Source organism: Acipenser ruthenus, chromosome 1 (genome assembly GCF_902713425.1).
Source record: "Acipenser ruthenus chromosome 1, fAciRut3.2 maternal haplotype, whole genome shotgun sequence".
Lineage (NCBI taxonomy): Eukaryota > Metazoa > Chordata > Actinopteri > Acipenseriformes > Acipenseridae > Acipenser > Acipenser ruthenus.
The window spans coordinates 8859960-8877459 of record NC_081189.1 but is presented as its reverse complement, the minus strand read 5'-3'; the positions used below and the strand labels follow the sequence as shown (position 1 = coordinate 8877459).

General features: G+C 39.8%; 1 protein-coding gene across 3 annotated transcripts in view; it reads right to left on the bottom strand.

Annotated features, from left to right (window-relative positions):
- Positions 1–1358: 1358 nt before the first annotated feature.
- LOC117973415 (high affinity cAMP-specific and IBMX-insensitive 3',5'-cyclic phosphodiesterase 8B-like) overlaps positions 1359–17500 on the bottom strand; it is a 75141-nt gene continuing 58999 nt past the window's right edge. For all 3 annotated transcript variants that reach the window (XM_058993763.1, XM_058993725.1, XM_058993691.1), the window contains 14 exons: positions 16473–16561; positions 15992–16046; positions 15013–15064; positions 13661–13738; positions 12578–12654; positions 11429–11593; positions 10732–10774; positions 10406–10541; positions 9837–10035; positions 8926–9143; positions 8455–8593; positions 8008–8175; positions 6872–7001; positions 1359–5450 (listed from right to left, as the gene is read on the bottom strand). In XM_058993763.1, the coding sequence (XP_058849746.1) occupies positions 5341–5450; positions 6872–7001; positions 8008–8175; positions 8455–8593; positions 8926–9143; positions 9837–10035; positions 10406–10541; positions 10732–10774; positions 11429–11593; positions 12578–12654; positions 13661–13738; positions 15013–15064; positions 15992–16046; positions 16473–16561 (1659 nt within the window). In that variant the 3' untranslated portion in view covers positions 1359–5340. The remainder of the gene's footprint in view (positions 5451–6871; positions 7002–8007; positions 8176–8454; positions 8594–8925; positions 9144–9836; positions 10036–10405; positions 10542–10731; positions 10775–11428; positions 11594–12577; positions 12655–13660; positions 13739–15012; positions 15065–15991; positions 16047–16472; positions 16562–17500) is intronic.

The following is a 17500-nucleotide window of genomic DNA, read 5'->3' as shown; positions in this document are numbered from 1 at the left end:
ATGAAATACATTCTGTTTGGAATTATTTGAAATAATTACCACCGATGTGTGGTTTCATTCGCAGGTGTTCTTTTAAATGTAGAGAAAAGCATGTTAGCACTTCAGATTATGTATTGTGATTTTTACAGGAATACAGAAAACAGATGTTAGTGTTTGCTGTCTGTATTTTATTAGTAAAATCCACTGCTTTAAGAGTGCGCACAGTTGGCAGTCTAGCCGAGAGGGTGTATATTCAGTTAGGATTGTGCAGTACAGTAAAGAGTGAAAGAGTTTTCAGCCACACTCCCCTAAATACAAGTTACATGCAGTTCTTTTAAAAAAGGCTTCTGGAAAGCTCAACAGCACAACAGACAAATAATGTGTACAGTATCCTGATCCTCTACTTTTTAGGTATTTTCATAACTTAATTTTGTTCTATGAAGCACATAAATGTTTTTAAGCGTGTGGCTGACATAGTGCAGTGATGTTAGCATGCAAGGTTCAGGGCAAGGGCAATGTGATGCAAATGGTTATAAAACAGTTTGGAGAATTTACCTTTTTTTTTTACTCTTCAGCAACACTTCATAAGTGTCAAACAATGTCCTGGATAAGTTCTTCTGTGACATGTCATGTGGTTAAAGGTTATCATGTGTGTATGTTTTTCATGGCTTGAATTTTTCAAGCAAGAACTGTGTTATATGTAATATAGCAGATAATAAACTATTTAATTCAACTTCTGATTTGATGATTAGATAGGTGTATATAGAATATTATGCAGATAACCATAGCACAATACGTTTTGTTTTTAATTTTCATTCACAAATACACAAAGTTTCTGAAATAAATGTGATAACAAAACAAAAGTGACACTGTTATCAAACATACAGCATGGGGATATGAGCAGTGAAATAAAATATTTCAAATCTATCAGATTTACACAATCAAAGTGGAAAGTTACAGATGTATCCAGACGTGAACGGGATTAATGTGTACACATTTTCTTTTTAACTTTTGTTTTTTTTGTTACAAACAATAAAACTTTTCAAAAATACACACAATTTAAAATTATTATACAATGTCATATTTTATCAGTCCATGACCAAGTAGATAGATGATTCTATTAAAAATAGAGCTTATATACAATTCTGCGTGGCCAGCTACATACAGTCCTAACTGAGATATAAAACGTATTAAAAAAAAAAAAAAAACAGTTGGCACAAAGTTTGTACCTGTAGTTACACATACTGTAAAAAGAACACACAAAAACACAAAGAAAAACTCCTTTGTAGACAATCCTTCTTATCACTCCTGATATTACATCATTTTAAATGTTAACATTTAGTGCTCATGAAAGTCAACGTTGCCGGGGACTGAAGTCCTCTACACAGCACCTCTCTAAGCTCCAAAGATTCCCAATGTGGGCTGGATCTTGTGCCAGAGCAGCAAACAGCGCACTATTCTCATGGAGTCTTTAGTAGCATGCCCTCCTGACCGCTAAAAACTAGGCTGATAAACAGAGCTTCTACATTAACCCATTAAGTACCAAATTAACTTCTTTGACAAAATCAGAACACAAGCTGTATTTACGTAATTTGACACATTACATTTAGACATAACTTTTGCTGTTAACAAAATTAGAGTAAGTTATCATAACAATATAGTTAAACAGAACATTAAAATAACATGTAGATGCCAGTTAAAAATGCTCCAAAAAATGACAATGTGGCCTGTCCTCAAATGAGAACAATGGCACTTAACTGGCAAAGATGGGAATCGCTTTTGGTCTCTGGTGTCATGCACCTTGAATCAATGACAAATCCCTCCCCCTTTTCATAAGTATAATGTTTCGAGTTGAACGAGGGAATTCAACATGTTTTTTAGAGTTGGTTAAAAAAAAAACTTTCATCCAAACTAAGCACTTAAACTTCCTCAAGGACAAGACAGTGTTTAACTCTTTGAAAGCCACTCTGACAATCTTTCTTGCATTCAACCTTTTAATTTCGCCTGAAAACGATACTTAAGAATTACAACCTCCACAATTGATAGGAATTATGATTAACTTAAAAGTGACAATATACAAAGTAGCCAGGCAGTTCCATTTCTTATTATGGAATGTTCCCTCACTGTACAGTTCTGATGGTAGTGTAAAGATTAATACAAATACACAACAAAGTGCTTTTGTGATTGTTTAAAAAAATACCCTGGCTTTCCCTTGATAAAACAGTAGTATTATAGCAGAAAAAAAAACATGGTGAAATGTTACCAAGCTTTGTAAGTTCTGTCTTGCAGAAATGAAAGCTGTGCTAGAATATAAACATGATTCATGTTTTGTGCTTCAGTTTTACAATACTTTCTTAAAAATGCAAGGATAAAATAACATGTGGCTGCTACTCTACACTGATGAGAACATTACTTTAGTTCTTAGCAAAGGCTTAAATCAGCAGTCATTATAGGCATGCAAAATAAATTGTACCGGGTATAAGGACTCGTCCCCACTCACACCTGACAAACACTGTGTCAGCTTGTTTTGAACAGACAGGAGATTAAAATGATGGATGGCTTTTAATATCTCTGATGCACATAAAATCAGCTAACCCTTTTTAGCAAAGGTTAAGTGCTTGTAATAAGGCAGTTTATGTAGATGACGCTTCGCCTTTGGTTGAATAGTTAATTTAGCACTTTAGGGATCCGTTATAAACGGTCATCTGCAATCTATAAACATGTTATTAATTATAACACTAAATTACAATGCACTTTTGAAATCATGTTTCTGGTACATGGTTTAAGAATATAGTATACATTATTACAAGATTCATACACAGAATATACCCACTTAGAACAGACCCCCTGGACTAAAGGGTTATCCCTTTATCATATACACAAACATGTCTTCTTACTTAACATTCTTAATAGCTGTAAAACACTATATATGTACATTAAATGTCATAATTTTACATTATACTGCATCATACTGGCTTCCCATTTGTTCAGCTGAGGGGGTAGCTAATATAGCTCCATAGGCTGGAATAACTAGCTGTAGTAAATCATTTCAATTAAAAACATAATAATAATTACAATCATAATGGTTCATCATTCTGTAACAGGATAGCACATTATCCGTGATTTGAGCTCTCTGTTATTTCTTTAATTTGGGAAAGTTTGAGTTAACTAGTAACTTGGGAGTCTACAATAAGAAGCTACCGTATTTGAAGAATGCAATGTGATACTAAAAACCTTTCTATTTCATATGATTGTATTAACCCCTTTTTGCGTTTCATATCGAGTTTTCACTGGGTTCAATGTCAGATTTAATATTGGAAAAGAAATACAAAAATAACATTTCTAACTTAACTGTTCAATCACAGACTCTTTCTAGTACTGGAGTTGACTACTGTTTGCAGTACTGAGGAAAGAAGTGTACGGCTGCTCTGTGCAAATCCAATCTGTTAGCATGTCCCGCTCGAATGATCCTCCATACGTGTCTGTATTTTAACAACGAAAACATCAAATAAAACCTGTCCAATACACAACGAGTAAAGAAAACACACCAAACTGCAGAATAAATCATAGTCGTGGAGTGTGTATACACTACATATAACAACCATACATAATGGCTTATACTGGTAGAATCTGCCAAAAAAGGCACTTTACAATTTATCACAGGCTAGAGTCTAGGCTAGTTCAACCCTGTGCTTCTATAACAGGGCTCGAAATGCGTTCTTCCATCTGAGGCACTGCTGCTCATTACTTTAACACATATCTTTCAAGTCACCTAATGCTATTGCTTGATCGTAGCACAGGACCAGTAAAGTCTCAATTTTCACATCCTAAGGGTGAAGTAACCTCAAAGTTTTAAAATCGTAAAGGTACAGGTTATTCAGTGTTGTTTCAAGTTTCCTGTTGTTTTCGATGGCACCACTAGGGGGTGGCTGTTGGCCTAAGTTCACCCTGTAAAAAAAACATCTTTAAAATGTATACTAGCATGATTTCTAAAATAGTAGTCATAATAGACCTTGAACAATAAAGTAATCATACTGCAGGCAGTTCATTTCACCTGTAAAAGTGTTTCCAGCAAGAAATAGCAGCACAGCAGGCACTGGAAGGGAGCAGTCCTCAAATATTTATGTCAAAAAGTGTGTGAAACGCCAGCTTTATGAACATAGGAAATAAGCAAATAATAAAGCGGTCACAGCCAAGCTTGCTAGGAGATTGCTGTTTTTGATTCTGAATTGATTCTAGTTAGTTGACTTCAACCCAATGCAATTTAAGACGTATTTGTTACACTTGTATTAACCCACATTGTTGACGTACCCTCCCCCTGTATCCTGAGGAGGTCCATCTTAAACCATGTGGATAAGAGAGACAGCAGGGGTCTGTGGGATCAGACTGCTGCAAAGGTTCCTACTGTGACATCTGAGCAAGGCTGGAGTCTGATCTTCATATAGCTTCTCATCTGATGGAGGCACTCCTTGGCAAATGATCTTCAATGACAATGAAGTGGCACACAATGGCAGTGCTTTGATTCTGCACATAAGAGACTACTCAGAATGACATCACAGCGGTAACACTTTATCATTCCTGCATACCAGGGCTATTCAAATGGTTTGAACCAATGCACACCGATCCATGCAGTGCCACAGTGCCATACCAGAACCACTGTGCAATGTTTCTTCCAAATCAATTGTGTTGCAATTGCTGCCACTGCTGTGGTCTGGAAATGGATCTGCTACTATTTCTTCAGTGTAATACAGTGGTAAGCCAATGGTATTTTTATCAAGTGATTTAGTGAGACATAAAGCAGTAACAATGTGTGCATTAAAAAAACTCTTAAACTGAGGGAACGCAAAGCCACTTTTTTGAGGAACAGTGGCTTGAAACCTGGTTCCAGGAGACCGGGTGATCTAGTTTGTGGCCACTTTGCTGTATCAAACCCCAAGTCTCCCCTGGTGTGTCATGCAGTGGCCTGAAACCTAGTCTCCTGAAACCAAGTTCCAAGCCACAAAGTGACTTCGTGTTCCCGCAGGTTTAGTAATCATAAATACCTAACATTATTTCTCTTACCCCACCCCTAGTTTTAAACCAAATGTCTCTACAAACATAATGTGGATTGTATTTCTGGGGAAAGGACTGATCTTCACAAAACAGCAGTTTCCAACCGCCTCTGTTGTTAAGTTGTCAGGCACAGTGTAGCACAATTCTAATGTTGCAATTGTTGTTTTTTTGCAGCCCAACTCTATGATACTGTAAACCATCTTGGCAAAATGCAGTAAAAATTCTCTTTCCCATGACAGTTTTTTCTGATAAAATCACAGTGAGAAGGAGTGAGATCGAGGGGCTGCATTCAAGATCTTGTTGATGATGTCACAGATCTGGAGGGGGTCTGAGGCTCTTACACTTCATTTCATCCAATGCTTTCCAGTACTTGTGGTTTTCAGCCAAGTGTTGCATCAAGCCAGGCAGATTGGCAAAAGCTAGATGGGAAACAATAACACAGTAAAGACAGTCACATGAAGGAAAACTGGAAAAAGCTCCTGCCAAGTTAGCTGAACCCTAGAGAAAATCCCACCCCCTTTACAAATTGCTGTAACAAAGAAAAAAAAGTTCCTTTACTGCAGTTGAATTCCACCAAAACACAGAAGCCACCCTGAACGGAAATCTCAGCTGGTACAGTATAAACTGCACCACAGAACAGATGTTTGTAGCAGTTCCTCCTAACAGCACACTTTATGGGATTGTTCTGAAACAGCTCTAAGGCAATGGCTCATTAAGTTTCCATCCTTGGCCTCTGCACGCCATTGGGGACAGCAGTGACAATCTGCTCAGGACAGTCCATCTCTTGCAGTTCAGGGACCACAATGATAGTCTGCAGCCACACCAGCCCTGGCCTGAGGGCTCTCGAGCTGGGTAGTGTCTGTTGCTTCGGTTCGGTGGGTTCAAAGAGACAGTTGGCTTGACAGAGAGAGCATAGCTCACCCATTGATCCTCATGATCAGTAAGTGGGTTGAAAAAGGGAGGGAACATTAAAATCAGGCATTTCCGATTGGATAGAAAAACAAGGTTTTGTTCTTAATAATCTAGTGTTTTTTGGCAATGTTATGCTTGAGTCAAACGAGGGCAAATTTGAGAAAATGAATAAATAATAATGAAAAAATCTATATTAAGCTTCAGCATCACTCTGTAGTCTAGAGGGACTACATAAAGGCCAAGGCCACATCTTTCTGAAGAACAAGAACTAATGCGTGTTCTTTTGTGTCTGAATGTGTGTGAGTGCCAGTGTACACTTACACCGAGCTGAGTATTATTATTATTATTTGTTTATTTAGCAGACGCCTTTATCCAAGGCGACTTACAGAGACTAGGGTGTGTGAAGTAAGCATCAGCTGCAAAGTCACTTACAATTACGTCTCACCCGAAAGACGGAGCACAAGGAGGTTAAGTGACTTGCTCAGGGTCACACAATGAGTCAGTGGCTGAGGTGGGATTTGAACCGGGGACCTCCTGGTTACAAGCCCTTTTCTTTAACCACTGGACCACACAGCCAGTGTACACTTATACCAAGCTGAATATGTGTGTGAGTGTACACTTATACTGAGATCTTACAATCTCTCAATGTGAAAAAAAAAAAAAAAGTTAAATGTCATTGCTCTTACAAAATATAATGCTAATAAGCTAAATCAGAAGTGAGTCCGTGCTGAACTTTCTCCTGCTAGCTGGCAGCTGATTCTGAGAACAGAGTCCACAGGAACTGTGTACGTGCCTCCTCCTTTCTTCAATGAAGTGGTTTGGAGGAGCATGGCTATACTGGGAGCGGGTGGGCTCCATGTTACGGACCAGTAATACTGATTCAATTAAAGTAACAAACGAATCAACCGAATCAACCAAGAAATCTCACCATCCCAGGCATCAAACATGTCGGTGATGAAGTAATCGATAAATGATATCTGAGACTTTGGAATGCTGCAAGTATTCCGATCAAACACTGGCATGACCACAGGCAGCCCTTGTCTCTTCTCTTCATCGGTCTGAAAAACAGAGTGTGTATTTAAGACACTTCCTGTCTGTCCTTTTTTTCTTAATCGTGGAATATTCCAGCAAATTGCATAACCCATACTTTAAAAAATTGTAAAAAAACCCCACATACAAATCAATTTTAAAACAAAGATAGAATCACAGTGATTAAAAACAGTTTGTGGTGTAACTGCCCTTTTGAATTACTGCTTGTAATGTAATAGTTTTGACCACCTTCTTAAATCCTGGTCACAGACCAGAGTCCAATAAAAGATAATCAGCTCCCAGTAACCGGATGAGCATTGCTGAGCTGAATGGCTTCCTCTCGTTTGTCATGCTTCTTACGTTCTTATGTATGATATCTAACCCAGTCAGCCTACAAACAGGAGAGGAGATGTGATGATATCTAATCTAGTCAATCAGTACAAACAGGAGAGGAGATGTGATGATATCTAATCTAGTCAATCAGTACAAACAGGAGAGGAGATGTGATGATATCTAATCCAGTCAATCTACAAACAGGAGAGGAGATGTGATGATATCTAATCCAGTCAGTACAAACAGGAGAGGAGATGTGATGATATCTAATCCAGTAAGTACAAACAGGATAGGAGATGTGATGATATCTAATCCAGTCAGTACAAACAGGAGAGATGTGATGATATCTAATCCAGTCAATCTACAAACAGGAGAGGAGATGTGATGATATATAATCCAGTCAGTACAAACAGGAGAGGAGATGTGATGATATCTAATCCAGTAAGTACAAACAGGATAGGAGATGTGATGATATCTAATCCAGTCAGTACAAACAGGAGAGGAGATGTGATGATATCTAATCCAGTCAATCTACAAACAGGAGAGGAGATGTGATGATATATAATCCAGTCAATCTACAAACAGGACAGGAGATGTGATGATATTTAATCCAGTCAATCTACAAACAGGAGAGAAGATGTGATGATATATAATCCAGTCAGTACAAACAACAGAGGACATTTTTTATCTCTTCCAGATTACCTGTGCAAAGTACTCCTCTGAGATGCGTCCAGCCCACTCTATGCAGAGTTCCAGGGGCCGGCAGGGGTTGGCCACATCTGCACACTTGATCAGCATGCGCTTGATGAGCAGTCGGTTCTCCGGTGAGTTCTTTATACTCGCTGGGCACTCACAGTCGCATCCTTCACTCTGTGACAGACAGACACAGTCACTACAGCAGTTCGAAGGCAGGCTCATATATATCAAAGGTACACTGACGCACAAGATTTCATTCCTTGTCAGCATTCTGTTGGCATTTCATTTCTATCTATCGCTATCTGTTACCATAGAGACCTGGTTTTCGAAGCTTGGTAAAATATCACTGAACATTTAACCCTTACTATGTTTTGAAAATAATCCAGCATTTGTTAAAACAACACAAATCTTAGCACAGCCCTGCAAAGTAGACACGCCAAATAAAATGCTTACATTGGAACTGGTTTCTTCTATAGCTGCCATCGGCTTGTTGATGCTGTTTACAAACTTGTTCACATGCTCAAAGTGCTTCGTCATCTCTGTTGCCAGGACCATGTCAATAATAGCCTGCCGCAGTGTACGATACTGTGTTCTAAACCAGTGGAGAAACAGTATATTAGTATAGCCACAGAGTCCTGAGGTCAGGGAATACCAGTACTGCAGCACACGTAGGTTTAGTCTGAGGATCTGTTGTAAGTACTTAGTAATGTGTCTATAATTGTGTTGTCCAGGATGTTCGAAACAATATGTATCAGTATTATACATGTAACTAAGGCACTCGTGAGAAGCCTTATATTGAACACTCTTAAAAGTACAGATTGAATTAGCTTGTGTATGTGTACAAGTGAGTGCCAGTGTTTGCTAACGAACAGCCAATAATACATTAGTTGTATTGCTAAGAGTGCCAGGAGTGAAGTGCCTGACCTCTCCATGTTGATGAAGACGTTGCACTGTCGGTCGCGCGTGGTGAGCTGGAAAGCCAGGGCTGCATGGTGACTCTCCAGCACAGCCATGTCGTTGTACAGCACAGCGAGCTCGCTGCCTGCGTTGCACAGGAAGGAGTTGGTGCGGCCGGGGTGATCCACATCGTGCACCGTCGCTGCAATGAGAGCAGCTACCTCATCCAGCTGGTCCAGACTGCCCTGAAGCACATGCAAGAGGGGGGAGTGTGTGACGTCACCGACATTCATTCATACAGAACCGTTGAAGTGCTTTCCATTTGCATGTGCACAGAGTGGTGTCCAAATACAATGACTGGCATACCCAATGAGAAGCTTGGAAGCGGCAGGTACTGCGATAGGACCACTTCCCAAATCTCTATAATGAAATGCAGTGTATCCATGTACCATACAGGGCATTTATCTTTAAATCTTTCTGCTTGACAGTGCATAAGAGACTGTGATGTCAAAAAAGCAGTTTCACCAGCACAGTGAAGAGTGAGGCTCTTATACTCACCTGTGGGGTATACAGAGACCAACGCCTTTTTTGTATTTGTTTTGAGCAAGTTTGATGTCCATCATATGTTACCACCCACCTAACTGGCACAATTGTTCAATGCACACATTGTAACAACGTATAACCCACAACAGCAGTGCCATTAAGACATCACCTGGATAGCATGAGGTGAAGTGCTCTGAGTTCATAAAGGAAAACACAAGAGGCTAACCTCATGGATCATGACAGCCACAGCATGTCAAAAATATTTTAGATATAATAATAATTGAGATTTTTTTTTTTATTTTGCAAAATGTAGCAGAGCTTAGCTTACCAAGCCTCTTTTAACATCTCACTACTGGGTTGATGTTTCACCTGTAAAGCAACTCGATTCTTCTTACCTTGACTCTCTCTTTCTGAAGAAAGTAGGCTGTGGCGTGTAGGACGTCGGCTGCGTGCGTGGAGTTGTGGTAAGAGTTGGACGCGTGGTAATTAGCCTCGATAACCTGGAGCCAGGATTTCAGCGTAGCCTCCGTGCAGTTCAGAAACTCACACACACCAAAGCGGGCAAAGATCTTCAATCCGAGGTAGGTGAGAGGTCTGGAAATGAGAGACAAACATGCATGTACGTTCTGTCAATAGCAATAACGATGGGATCATAAAGAGCTCCTCGCTGTGACCCAGTTAAACTGAGGTCATGTGACTTGACAACATGCAAACCGAGAAACACCTTGCTCTTAAAACTGCAGCGATCATTCATTATTGAAATGAAATCCCTTTTATTGACATTAGATTCCAATCTCAATGTTAAACTGTATTTGCAGCTAAATTTGCAAATCATGTTGGCAATGTAACTTATATTCCACGCACACACCAGTAATAAGAGAGGAATTCTCAAAGCAATCATTTAATATTATAATATGAAATATGCAGCAGTGGCCAGTCAATCAGCTTTTGATTTTTTTCTCACCGCTTGTTTGTGGCAGCCTCCAGATCTAAAATGTTGAAATCCCACATCTCTTCATTGTTCAGCAGCTGTGCTATTCGAGGAGGGATGTCATTGGGGGTGGTGGGCATCACCAGGTGACTTTGAATTTGGGTCACATCTAAAGGAAAACAGAAATATAACCATGTGAAAAAAAAAAACATTATCACGGAACATTTTTTAACTGAGCCCTGCTATTCGCCTGACACACAGTCATTTCTATAAAACTACACAGACGTGCTCAGAGCTGTTCTGTAGTGTGGGTACTGTTACCAGTTTCAGCCTGACTGAATTATTGTGTTTGTACTTACTCTTGGAGAAGATATCATTCCCAGAAGGTTTGCGCAGTCCGTCCTGTAACACAATTTGTAAAGTTATAAAAACATGAAAGACGACCGTCGCTCCTCTGACATGTATAAATCACGTAAGTAAGCTTGTCAAAGTGAACACTGGGTGCAAGGCTTTCCTAAAATGAATATATTCCCTTTATATGAACAGTAACACAATATTTTTATTTCAACTCCCACCTGCTTCACGGTAGAGTATAGAGTCACAATATCACATGACTGCTCAGGTATAACACAACAACAACAACATGGGAACACCACCCAGTTAGACTACACAATGGAGAGAACACAGAATTAATGCACACATCATTCAAAACAGGTAATAGATAGGTATAAAGTATGGCGTCTGTGTTATACTGTATGTATTATTATTATTATTTATTTCTTAGGAGACTCCCTTATCCAGGGTGACTTACAATTGTTACAAGATATCACATTATTTTTACATACAATTACCCATTTATACAGTTGGGTTTTTACTGGAGCAATCTAGGTAAAGTACTTTGCTCAAGGGTACAGCAGCAGTGTCCCCACCTGGGATTGAAGCCACGACCCTCTGGGCAAGAGTCCAGAGCCCTAACCACTACTGCACACTGCTTATGTACCATAAGGGTTAGCATCTTGAACTAAACAGCCGCAGATTCAAATGTTTCCAACTCACAGTCATGAGACCTCCGACAAGGTCACTGGTGTGTGGGTCATCATCTTTACTCCCGAGCTGGGGGGAGTACAGCTCTGTGGTTCGGAGGATTTCTAGCACTCTGTCCAGGGCCTCCGCTACTGTCACGGGACTGTTCTCCTGGGCAGCATTGATAATGTTGATAACCTAAAGAAACACATGCAATATTAGCATCTTTCTTTAAAACTACACACCCACAAGCTCAACCTTCCTAGTCATGCAACTGCAGCGTTCATCAATGAATTCCGCTACCTGGCTGCAGAAGCCTTTGCTGTTTGGTTCCACTCTTAGGACTTGTTTGTGCAGTGTGTGGTACAGCACTGTTCTTTACCTGTGAACCTTCCGTATGTAACAGGGCAGAGGCTGGGCGTGAACTGGCAACCCCATGCACCGCAAGTGAGTGTCTTTACCACAATACAAGAGCCAGGCTCGTCTGCATTCGTGGTTTCAGAGGTTTTAACCTCGTCTCATCTCAACGACTGGGGACACAATCCGTAACGGCAGTGTATCGCACAACACTGCCCATTACACTTACAGACTTGAGAGAGCCAGTGAGATTATGGGAATTTGTTGAAATGAGCAACTAGAAGGGTGTTTGCAATACAAAGCAGATCACTGCAATGTGCACTCACAAAATGCTTATGCTCATAATATCCAACTGGTAGTCTTTATGATTTTTGTGGGGTCGAGTTGATTTAATAATCTACAGTTGTGTGTGTTGTTTGCCAAACCATTTTGAAGGTGTATAAATACAACAAGCCAAACTCTAGTTACAAGAGTCACAAACAGTCATAGAAACAAACATCCACACAATGATGAAAACGTATACAAACAGTACAGTATAGAACCAGAACACACTGATTATAAAAACAACGATGCACAAGAGAACGGGGAGGTACATGGGTTACATTTGGAGTAAATGGTTTTCCTCCATGGTGTTGTTATAATATTCATATGCCACGTCTACGTTTTTTTTGTTATATACTCAATCACATTCAAATGCAAGTGTTGACCCTCACCCCCTTTATTATGTAACATTCTGAAGGGGTAATAAGAGATGCTCCTGCAGCACAGTGTGCGTAACTCCGGTTTCACGTTCTTCCAGTATTCAGGTTTGCCGAACTCTCTTACCTTTGTAATGGGAGCCTCTATTGTCATGGAATGGATTTTAGCCATTGACGAGTACCTGCGGTTCTGTAAACTTGGAGCTGGTACAAAAACACATGCATATTTATATTAATGACATGACTTCAGAAACCTCTAAAAGCCCATCAAGAGTTCTCTGTTTTAATCTAAAGTACAGTCTTCCTGCTTGATAACAGAGCACAAAAATCACACTTACAGTAGGAGACCAATCAAGGAGGATATCTTTGCTATCATGTAATGGAAAATGCACTTTTTGTACATAAATGCAGACATTTTAAAGTAGGTTTGATGTCTTTTTTCGTGCTGGATCATATTTGGCTGTTTGTAACTAAGTGACCGTGAGAGTGAGATTTCTGATTCTGAAGTTCCAAGGGTGTACTGACCACTCATTGGCTGAGACACTCGGTGAAAAGGATTATATCTCTTATGCAGGAATATAAAGAGGTTTATATCTCAACAGAACTAACATCCAATCTGCCACATTCAATCAACCATGTACTGCGATCAAAAATTGTATTTCACTTTGTTTTGTTTTCGTTCATAACTTTCCCTGTGTTTTCACTATTAAGCATGTGCCTCAGACTCTATTTGCATGTTATCTGTTGCTAAATGTTAGCAAGCTTTTAATCCCATACAGTTTTATGACTATAGATCTGAGTGTATAGGCTAATACAGTGGTGCCAAATTCTGGTGCTGGAGGGCCATTGCACACCAGGTTTAATAGAAACAATTAAATAGGCAGAAGGCCTTAGGGCCTGGATGGAGATTTAATAAGTTCCATTGAACACATCAGCACATGGTGAGAACAATGAGCTGCAATTGAAGAGCCCACCTTTGATCTAAAAGATGATTAAAGAGGTGAAATATGAAAATAACTGTGTAAGGTATGTGAAGATGTGTCACACATGTGTGCTCTTTCTCACTGATGCTTCCTCCTGGGTTACAAGACTAATTGGGCTGAGTCAGTGCAAGTGTAATTGCTACAGTGTCAGTTCTGGGAACATGTCAGTGCTTGCTGTCCGCGTGAGGAACTGGAGAAACCACAAGCTGTTTTTCAGTTGCTCTTACCGTCACTGCCTCGAGATGTTATCGACTTGACGTCAATAGATTCTTTCCTCCTGTCCTTGTGCCTGGAAGACAAGGACTCTGGGAGTAAAAAAAAGACAAGGCAGAGAGGTCACATACTCTGCCAAACTGCACTGAACCGAACAGAAAGGGTTGTTACTTTGGAATTTGAGACAAGTTCTCTAACCTGCATTTTAGTTATAATTACACATTCAACATAACGTGGGTTATCTATAACCTGGAATGTGACAGACTTGTAGCACTGGCTACAGCTAGACATGGGATGGGTTGTAGGTGTAATGCTGTCTTCCCATCAGACCTCAGTTCTGTCCAGAATGACTGCTTTAACCTGCTCTGTATTCCCTGACCATTCCCAGTGCAGTTATGTTTTTATAGTGCTGCCAAACTGTTGTTGAGTAGCAGATTAACTACACTGTACAGCAGTTACAGTATTTTTTTAATGTACATAAGAACATAAAAACATAAGAAACATAGTGACTCATGATGAATCTGTTCAGCTTGTTCCAAGCTGAACACATTCACTCTTTCAACCTGTCTTGCTCATTCCTTTAAAGAGTGAGCAGCGGGGTTCCGGAAAATATAGCGTTCCACTTCCCCACGTGTTGCTACAATTGTTTAGATAACGTACCTGTCATTTCTCTTTTCATTGTTAACATCCTGACAATGTTTCACACTTATAACTTTAAAGTCTGTTTCAAAGCTCTTTATAAAATGGCCGCTCTAGTGCACTGACAGTGTCAGGATTATTGTTCACATTGTCAAACAGATAACACAACAATAATGTCGTACAGAACAGAAAAGCCAGAGCACTTGTTGTTATGGTTTTTTTTTTTTTTGCTTTTTAATCTTCCTGCGGTGAGGAAAGATCTCAAACCCCAGTGCACTAGAGCGGCCATTTAGAAAAGAGCTTTGAAACAGATTTTAAAGTTATAAGTGTTGCCCTTCTGGTTTCTCTTCATTGGACTCCCTCCAGGGCCACAATGTCCCTTTGGTACTGTGGTGACCAGAACTGAACACAGTACTCTAAGTGCAGTCTCAACCTCAGCATTGCAACTTTAGGATTAATCTTTCATGCTGCGCTTTGTCAAAGGCTCTTTGGAAATCTAAGTATATGATTTTTTTTGTGTGTGTCCAAGCCTTGCAGTGGCTTTTCAAGGAAGTCTAAGAGGTTTTCCGAATCCACCCTGGCTGTCTCCCATGATGCCCTTGCTATATAGATACTCCTCTAGTTCCCCTCTTATTATTGATTCAATCATTGCGCATGTGTTGGGGGTCTGTGGTTTCCTGGTTCTCTCCCTTTTACAATGAAGAAGATAAGCAGCAGATATTTGTACCTGTCTGTGAATTTTCTCCACAATATTTTTCATCACGGTGTATCTTGTATACCTGACAGTAGAATAAAAAAAAACATCAGTTATTGTTAAAGAGTACAATAAAGAAGCGACTACACATAACACTGGATTCTGCTGTAAAACCACTTGCTGAGGACAAGTCATTTAATGTGACACAGGGACCTCCTTAAAAATCCTTACCTCCATATGAAGGGCATGAAGACACTGACCCAGGACAGATCTACTAATGACGCAACATGACATAACATTTTCCAATATCTATTACTGATACACTGTCATATTACCCCGAGTATCAAACGTACTGCAAAATGAAATGCAGCCTAAAGTGGGAGAAAGAAATGCACACAAAGTGACTGCAACAATCAATCCGAGTGACTCAAACCACCTTGAATGCAGACTGCAAGAAGAGAGAGCAAGAACACTGGCTGCTTAATTTAGCCTCTGATCTGACACCCAGCCTTGCCCAAGATCCTCACTGTAGACTTGTACCATAGCTGGGTCAAACCAAATCATTTTCAGGGACTTCATTGAAACTCTTATTTGTGTAACAGGTTGCAATGGTCACTTCATGTGATTTAATTTAATCTTCGTTTTTGACCAGCTGTGTCTGCAGGGTGGGACTATCCCAGGACAACCAGCAAACGTCGACCTTATCCAAAACCTGCCTTTCCTGTTACAGGGAATCAGAAAGACATGCGGCAACCTGGTTACTGTAGGAGTCAATCCGATTCGTTATTTTGTGATAAATCAGGATTCAGAAGGAATCAGAGCAGCTCCTATTGTTCCAGGATTGCTGCCCCTCTTTCTGGTTCACTGTGTCAGAGAAGGGGGGTGTTTGCCTGGGAGCTGTTTGGGGTCCAGCAGTGGGGAGGCACCAGACTAATGCTTAAAAGAGAAGAACAAGCAACATCTCACCTGTTTATTATTGTCACTGCAAAGAGAAGAACAAGCAACATCTCACCTGTTTATTATTGTCACTGCAAAGTCGCTTGATAGAAACAAAATGTCTGATCTTCCTGGGGACAAAAAAATAAAAAGATTGGTCAAACTGAACTCATTATAAAAGCACAATCTAAATATACAATAATGCCCAATCCGTAGTCAGTTTATTTTCTATACAAATGCTTGTTATTGTTGTGTATGTTTTTAGTTTGTGAATCGGAACTTACAGTAAACATAAGACTACAATCATCGCTAAAGTAGACGTAAATATAACTATGGCGTGTCAAAGTGTCAAAGAGACTCAAGCACTGTATTGTGCTTTAATTCCCATCCTTTTGAACCCAAGTAGTGATGCATGCAGGCGTACATGCACCAGACATTCTACCAAGATACAGCAATTAAATGCCATGATTGTTCTTGCATTGACTCAACAGTGCCTGAAAGAGGAATTAACAAGATAACTGAAGATGATGGTAAAAGTTAGAAAAGTGACCTCTCACCCTCCCTGGCCCATCACAGGTGTGATTTTCACATGCTGCTGTATGCTGTCCCCTGATTTCCTCCTGGCGTAGTACATCCCCTGCCATTCCTGAAGCAACATGAGCGATCAGCTTCAGGGGAAATTCAGCAGCTCGGGTTGGAGATCATTTTTATTAAAGAAATCAGAGTTTATTGCTATATGCAGTGCTAGTGGGGTGTGGGGCATGGAGCAGGAGCCAGGAGTCACTCTCAATGGAGGTATAACTCGCAGCTGTCAGGCTGGGAGATGGAAATCATTGACCCCTAGAAAGGGAGCTCCCAGGAACGGTGAAATTCTAGATCAGCACTATTTTATTCCTAGCTTTTGTACCCAAAGTTCTTTTTAAAGCGGAAAGATGGCACAGGATCAGAAGCATGTATTTCCAAACAGATTTATTTAAAGGACAGAAAGGTTTGCTCAATTGGATTACCACCTATCACAATCCCGTATAGATGGTTTGAAATTAACATGGCCTGATGCTTTCTCTAACTTAACTGCGCTTTGGAAAATGACAATAAACTAATACAACCCCCATAAAACAGTTCAGAAAGGGTTGTTGAACTGCAAAGTAAGTAATCAGGCAAAAATAACAAAACAAACACAGTCCTTAATAAAACATTCTTTAAAACAATTCATAAAGTTTTGTGAATAGGGTCCGGTGTATTCACATCAATTACTGTAGGCTAGAATTCTATCAGGATATGTTTTATATCAATAAGAATAGTCCTATATATAATACAGTGTCCAAGATTAAGTTCAGTTTTACAGGCTGTACACATGTGTCTTCCACTCAGTAGCAGTTCAATAAGAGGAGATAACAAGTGGCATCTTCTATTTTACATGCCCTGTTAGATAGATGTTTATTTTTTTATTCCATAACTTTGGTGAGCAAACTGACCTATTTTATTTATCTAAACCGTATTTAGATAACACTGTGCAGATCAATTGAATAGACCACATTGTGTGGCAGATTTCAAAAGTTTTTTACTCTATTAGAAAAAAAAAAAC